General features: G+C 46.2%; 1 protein-coding gene across 1 annotated transcript; it reads left to right on the top strand.

Moving 5' to 3' along the window:
- Positions 1 to 1,982: 1,982 nt before the first annotated feature.
- Positions 1,983 to 3,780, top strand: LOC121813266 (paraneoplastic antigen Ma3 homolog). Its single transcript, XM_042216924.1, has one exon. The coding sequence runs from the start codon at positions 2,066 to 2,068 to the stop codon at positions 3,653 to 3,655; it is 1,590 nt and encodes a 529-aa protein (XP_042072858.1). The 5' UTR covers positions 1,983 to 2,065; the 3' UTR covers positions 3,656 to 3,780.
- The last annotated feature ends 3,681 nt before the right edge of the window (positions 3,781 to 7,461 follow it).

Below are 7,461 nucleotides of genomic sequence, written 5' to 3'. Positions count from 1 at the left end.
CAGTGAGGTTGGCCTCACACTTGTCGAGTCTTTGTCAGTTCAAGTGGATACCATCTCTGACAGTTACTGTTCCGAGGACCTTCACCAGCTGCCTGTCGTTTCTACTCTTAACATCAAAGAGAAACAACACTCAGATCCCTGTATTCGAGAGCTTATTCACCAGCTTGAGACGGGAGAGAGGATTCCACCGACAGCCAGAGCTGAGCTCCCTGAACTTCCGTTCCTGCTCAGAGAGTGGTCCAGGTTGGAGCTGGTGGATGGAGTTCTGTACAGGAGGAGACAGGACAATGAAGACCTTTTATACCAGCTTGTCCTTCCAGAGGAGCTGCGACCATCAGTCCTGAAAAGTCTCCATGAGGACATGGGCCATATGGGGATTGAACGTACACTCGACCTTGTCCGTACGAGATTCTATTGGCCCAAAATGGCAAAGGATGTTGAGCAGAAGATCAAGACTTGTGGCCGCTGTGTGCGCCGAAAAGCCTTGCCAGAAAAAGCTGCTCCACTTGTCAGCATAAAAACATCGCGACCACTTGAGCTCTTTTGTATGGATTTCCTTGCTCTTGAACCTGACACTAGTGGCACTCGTGATATCTTAGTCCTGACTGACCATTTCACTAAATTCGCTGTTGCCATCCCAACACCCAATCAAAAGGCAAGAACTGTGGCGAAGTGTCTATGGGAGAATTATATCACGTACTATGGCATTCCTGAGCGAATTCATACCGACCAAGGGCAAGATTTTGAGTCGAGACTAATAAAAGAATTGTGTGAGATTCGGAAGAGCCGTACAACCCCTTACCATCCAAGGGGAAATCCAGTGGAGCGATTTAATAGGACGCTGCTGGCAATGTTGGGGACTTTGGAAACAAAACAAAAAACAAGATGGAAAGAGCATGTGAAACCGCTGGTTCACGCCTATAATTGCACCAGGAACGAGGTTACAGGATTTACTCCTTACGAACTCATGTTCGGTAGAACACCTCGTTTACCTGTGGACCTGGTGTTCAATCTGCCACTGCGGGAATCTAAGCAAAAGAGTCACTCACAGTACATTAAATCACTCAAATCAAGATTGGAGGAAAATTTCAGCATTGCCTCCAGTAACGCTACAAAGGCTGCCGACCGAAATAAAGCACGCTTTGACAACCGTGTGATACCATCCGCACTGGAACCAGGTGATCGTGTGCTTGTGAGGAACATCCGCCTTCGAGGGAAGCATAAACTTTCAGATAAATGGGAGGAAGAAGTTTATGTGGTTGTCCATCGGGCTGGGGACCTCCCGGTCTATAAGGTAAAACCTGAGAACAGCGATGGACCTATGCGGACCCTTCACCGCGACCTCCTCCTTCCATGCAGCTTCCTCACGGACAGTGAGGTTAACTTGGAATCACCAGAGCAATCACTTCCTCACAGACCAAGAACTCGGCAGCAGAACCCGGATTTAAATTCCTTCACAGAACCTCTGGTTGAGGATGAGGATACAGGAAGCTTGGTTTCATTATATGTTAATCCTCCAACGTTGCACTTCACTGTGGAAAAACAGAATCATCTTCCAGATTCATCTGACGGTGGGAGCCTAGGACCATTGATTTTGGATCCTTCAGTTGAAGTGGAAGTGCAAGGAGAACCAGCCTCTGTGTCCAGTGTTCTTCCTCCAGCAGTGGAGTCTGGTGGTGAGCAATCTGACTCTGATGTGGAAGACATCCTACTTGAACTTGTTGAAAGTCACCCTGAAAACAGAAATAGAATAGCTTACCTGAAAACTTACCTGGAAATGGAGACATACTTGTCGACATTCCTGTCATTGCTGTTGAAGATTCTCCTGAAGAGTCTAGTGTTATTGAGCAAGACACTGACATAGGTGACGGGCTAACATGCGACGGGACGTGCATGGGTTAGGGCGGGGAGGATGTAACCCACATAAAAATAAAAAGAACTGCATCTATAACTAAACCGAAATCTTAAATTCCAACTAAGACAAATTAGTGGCGAGCCAGCCAGGAGGTTGTGTCAAGTATAATATTGTTGTGTACATTCAGTCTCACTATCTCACCATATTACTATGAACATGGACTTGTTGGAGTCATTAGGTGTTAAAATACCAAACGCAGTGTTGGTTAGTGGCGTCCCCGCATATGAGGTTGAGGAGGTTGAAGATTTTCTTCTCCAGTATGGTGCTATTGAACGCTCCGTGCCAATAAACTCACCCGGTTCCGAGTTTAATCATATGCTCGTCGTTGAGTTTAAAACGGGGTCTGCTTTTGATTTATTGGGTCCGATTCTGCCGTATACATTTAAGCCCTTAAATAATGAATATCATATAAAAAGCTTGTCTAAAATCTATGCGGCTACTGTCGGGTGCACAAAGACTAAGACTTATTTAGCTGACTTAAAACAAGTAGCAAAATTGTCTGGTCAGGATTTTGCTGAAGTTCTTCAAGAACTAATGACCCAAATAAATGGAGCTGTTTCAGAATTGCACCCAGGAAGACCAGAAGGGCTCAAGCAGGAATGCACTGCCGCATCTGAACACAAAACGGCTGCCACTCCGGATCAACAAACCCACAACATGGCTATTCCTGTCACTTCTTCAGCTGCCCTACATCCTACAACAACAGAAGGACATTCTATCAGTATGTCTGCAGCTGAGTTGAATCCACCTGAAGTACAGAGGTATGTTGTGGAGCATATAGTAAAGAGCGAAGATGTAAACACACGTTCATCCCATAGGCTGCGCATGTTTTCTGGGAGACTGCCACACCCACAGCATGAGGTGGACTATGATACATGGCGCTCTGGAGTGGATCTCATCTTAAAGGATCCAGCCATCTCAGAACTGCGAAGATCCAGACACATCCTTGATAGTCTTTTACCACCTGCAGCGGACATAATCAAGCACCTTAACCCTGACCTACCAGCAGAGACTTATATTCAACATCTTGATTCTGCTTATGGAATTGTACAGGACGGGGAAGAACTTTATGCGAAGTTCATGGACACGCTGCAAGACTCGGGTGAGAAGCCATCCGGCTACCTACAGCGACTTCAGGTGGCCCTGAGTTTAGCTGTCAAGCGGGGAGGAGTCAAGCAGGGTGAAGTGAACAGGCACCTGCTCAGCCAATTCTGTAGGGGATGTTGGGATAGTAACCTTATCTCTGAGCTCCAGCTGAAGCAGAGAAAATCCAACCCACCTTCTTTTGCAGAACTGTTACTCCTATTAAGAACTGAAGAAGACAGAGAGGCTAGCAAAACTCTGAGGATGAAGCAACATCTGGGAACACCAAGACACAGAGTTGCAGCTCAAGCTCAGTTCGCAGTAGAAGAAGAAAAGGGGGTCTGTGCTGCGTTGTCCACTCTCACCCAGCAGATGGCGGAGATACAAAAGCAACTTGCCGCCTTAACTGCTTCCCAGTCTCGTCAGTCCTGTACTCCTGTCCCAAAGCAGCACCAGAAGCCAAGAACGGATACACAGGGGAATATATCACCTAACCCCAAGCCTGGTTTCTGTTTCAGGTGTGGGGAAGATGGACACATTAGACCACAGTGTGAGAACAGACCCAATTCTGCATTGGTCAATGCAAAACGCAAACAGTTCAGTGAAAGGAAACCAAAATGGCAGAAGCGGAATTCATCAACTGGACATTTAAACTAGATACAGTTCCCGTAATGGGACGTACAGGAACTGTGCAGGACCCACATTGTCCCGCAAAGGAGGAAAGGAACAAGGAGGAAATTGTTCACTGTGTAGACCTACACACTTGTCCGAAGGCAACCACAATGTTACCTCATGGGTTAGTTGGGTCAAGATGCACAACAGAGGTGATCCTAGCAGGCCATCCACAGAAATGCCTGCTTGATACAGGATCACAGGTTACTACAATACCTGTATCCTTTTACAACAATCATCTTCATGAACAACAAATTCAACCACTCCATGATCTTCTCCAGGTGGAAGGTGCTGCGGGTCAAACCATTCCATATCTTGGATACATTGAGATTTCCGTCAAGTTCCCCAGAGATTTTGTTGGTGAAGAGTATGAAGTAACAACATTGGCTCTAGTTGTTCCGGACGTACACCCTGACGTCCCCGCCACTGTGCTAATTGGGATGAACACCCTGGAACCCCTGTATGAACAGCATCTTAACCAGCATCCGAGCTATCAGCCTAGCACTCATGGGTACAGAGCGGTGTTGAAAACACTACAGCTGTCACACAAGCAGAAGGAGAATGGCAGCATTGGGAATGTGAGGCTACTAAGCAAAGCTCCAGTGCGTGTTCCGGCCGGCCGCACTATTGTCATCCAGGGCTCTGCCAAAGTTTCCACCCCATTGTTTAGCCAGAGTGTTCTCCTACAGCATCCTGCTTCCACCTTACCTGGGGGTTTGTGCGTCAGCAGTTGTCTCATCAACTTCCCAGCTCTTTCTCCATACAAGGTTCCTGTGGTTATTACGAATGAGTCGGAGCAAGATACCTTCATTCCACCTCACAGTGTCATTGCGGATTTGGAAACCTACCACTGCATCTTGTCTGAACATCACGTGACCCATCTTCCAGTCAGGAACACTATCACCAGCCTGAATTTTGATTTTGGTGATTCCCCACTGTCACCTGAATGGAGGACGCGAGTCATAGGCAAGCTAAATGACATCTCGGAGGTCTTTTCGCATCATGACTTGGATTTTGGATGTACATCAGCTGTCAAACATCATATTCCACTCCATGACAATACACCGTTCAAGCAACGTGCCCAGCCAATCCATCCACAAGATTTTGAAGCTGTCCGCCGTCACCTGCGTGAGCTTCTGGAAGCCGGCATTATAAGGGAATCATCGTCTCCCTTTGCTTCGCCTATCGTGGTGGTCAGGAAGAAGAACGGTGAGGTCCGACTGTGCATAGACTACCGGAAACTAAACCTCCAAACCATCAAGGATGCATACCCCTTACCTAATTTGGAGGAATCATTTTCAGCACTCACTGGTTCTAAGTGGTTTTCAGTACTCGACCTGAAGTCCGGTTACTACCAGATCCAGATGGAGGAGGAAGACAAGGCAAAGACTGCTTTTGTGACTCCTCTTGGGTTCTGGGAGTTTAACCAAATGCCTCAAGGTGTTACCAACGCCCCAAGCACCTTTCAGCGCTTGATGGAGCGATGCATGGGGGACCTTCACCTAAAGGAAGTGCTCGTTTTCCTGGATGACTTAATCATCTATTCGGACACTCTTGAGGAACACGAACGAAGACTGCTGAGAGTCCTGAACCGGTTGAAGGAATATGGGCTGAAACTGGCACCGGAGAAATGTCGATTCTTCCAAAAGTCTGTAAAGTACTTGGGTCATATTGTCTCTGAGGAAGGAGTTCAAACAGACCCAGAGAAGATAAAGACCATCAAGACATGGCCAGTTCCACAGACTTTGAAACAATTGAGGTCTTTTCTGGGCTTTGCTGGCTATTACCGCCGGTTTATAAAAGACTATTCCGTCATTGCCAAACCCCTCAATGACCTGACTCGTGGATATTCTCCAGTTCAAAGATCAAAGACCCTGGAAGCTCGCAAGATACCCACCTACAGGCCAAATCAATCCTTTGGTGAGAGGTGGAATACCAACTGTCAAGTTGCATTTGAGACTCTGATTGAGAAGCTTACAACTGCCCCGGTCCTTGGGTTTGCAGATCCATCTCGCCCATACATTCTGCACACCAACTGTAATCACAATATCTGTGGTTGTATGTTTATTGTACTTCACTCACCTCCTAGAGCCGAATCTGATATCTTCTGAATTAGCCCAACTACTCATAACCAACTCAATTTACTCTTTAGCTTATGTACTTGCTACACGGGCAACAGGGGTGGGTAAGGGTAAGAGACAGCCAGTGTAGACAGTGCATCCGGTCCTGCAGCATGTCTGCAATGGTCCAGTTGACCCGCCATCTGCCCCGGGAGGGAACCAAAGCATGGGAGGAGGCGTTAGATTCGGGGGAGTGGGGGTGATAGTGAGGGTGTATCAGTATCAGTGTACATGTTTTGTGCGTGTGCGTGTATCCCATGCTCAGCTGAGAGAAAGTGTCACCACGCCTGGTTAAGCGAAGATCAACAGTCTCCAGTGGACGCAGGTGGCCTTGAAGGAGGTACAAAGAGTTCTGACAACAATCCTGTTATCATGGAGAATTTTGTTGTTCTAGTCAGCTTCGACCATGGCAAGCCTTCAGCTGGCACCACTGGGATAGTTGCATGAGCGAAGATGGTGAATGTTTGGGTTTAGTGCGAACAACTGCATCCAATTTTTTACAGTTGGTCTAATGTCCATCACTGGTCCCCAATTCTCTCAATTCCCATTGTTCTTCTCCAAGATCTTATCCATATTGCATTCAAAACACAGTCTGAGTACTCACAGCCCTGCCAATCGTCTATCATGTTGGCCAGCCTTATGGGATTTTGAACAGCTGTAGCCGCTTCTTGTTCTTCAATAAGCCAGGTCCGAGCCAGCTCCAGTCAGCCAGAAATCTGTTATTGTGGTTACGCATTGGTAGATGTCCTCCATCGAAAGTGTCACCAGACACACGACGCAACCGACCATTGAGTATCCGGCAGCAAACGTGTCTGCAGGACAATCGGACTCTCCCAAGCCCAGGAGAGTGTCAATTCTGTTACGGGACCAGTTGATCAAATCCATAATTATTTAGATTTTAGAGAACAACACTGAGAAACTCCTTCAGGGATATAGTTAGACTGGAACCCATCGCCAGATCGTCCTGTCTCAGGAAAACCAGGGCCATCACATATGTCCCCTTACATCCCGCCCATCACCTGTTTGACCCACTGGCCGTTGGTCAGCGCTTCCAGACTCACAAACAGCTTCTTCCCCAGGCCCATTCGGACTGTAAACAACACTACTAAAGAAAACTTCACAGAGCAAAGCACAACATTCAACTACTCGTTAGCCTCAAGACAAAAACAAAAAACATAACAAGTAATTTACAAAAACAAATTAATGGAAAGGCTGATCAATTCTAAAACAACATTCTTTGAACACATGAAAGTCAGATCAACCTCCAAGATAATGGATGGAAGAACAAAAGAAGGAGCGGACACCTCTAAATGTCAAAAATGACACCACAACAGAACTGTCAGATAGAGCAGGGCGATATGGCCAAAAATATTTATCACGATATATATTTGACAATTTGCGATAACGATATAACTGACAATATAATTGATGCAAGACAAAATACAACTCCACAACTTTACTAGCACAAAAAAAAACCCATCCATTTATTTTCACTTAAACAAGCAGCTGTTTTTTTTTTTATGTGCATTAAAGCTATATAAAAATTTAACAGTGAAAATGCATATTCCTTGCTGAAAGTTTAACCAAAAGGCATTTCCAGTAGAAATGGGCTGACATATCCTGAGCATAACCATATATAATATCCACTGAAGTTAAAAAGAGGTGCTTTGC

Source organism: Haplochromis burtoni, unplaced genomic scaffold, assembly GCF_018398535.1.
Source record: "Haplochromis burtoni strain Fernald_Lab_line unplaced genomic scaffold, NCSU_Asbu1 Contig_1348, whole genome shotgun sequence".
NCBI classification, from domain to species: domain Eukaryota; kingdom Metazoa; phylum Chordata; class Actinopteri; order Cichliformes; family Cichlidae; genus Haplochromis; species Haplochromis burtoni.
The sequence above is the reverse complement of the archived record's forward strand: the minus strand, read 5'-3'. Positions and strand labels throughout refer to the sequence as shown.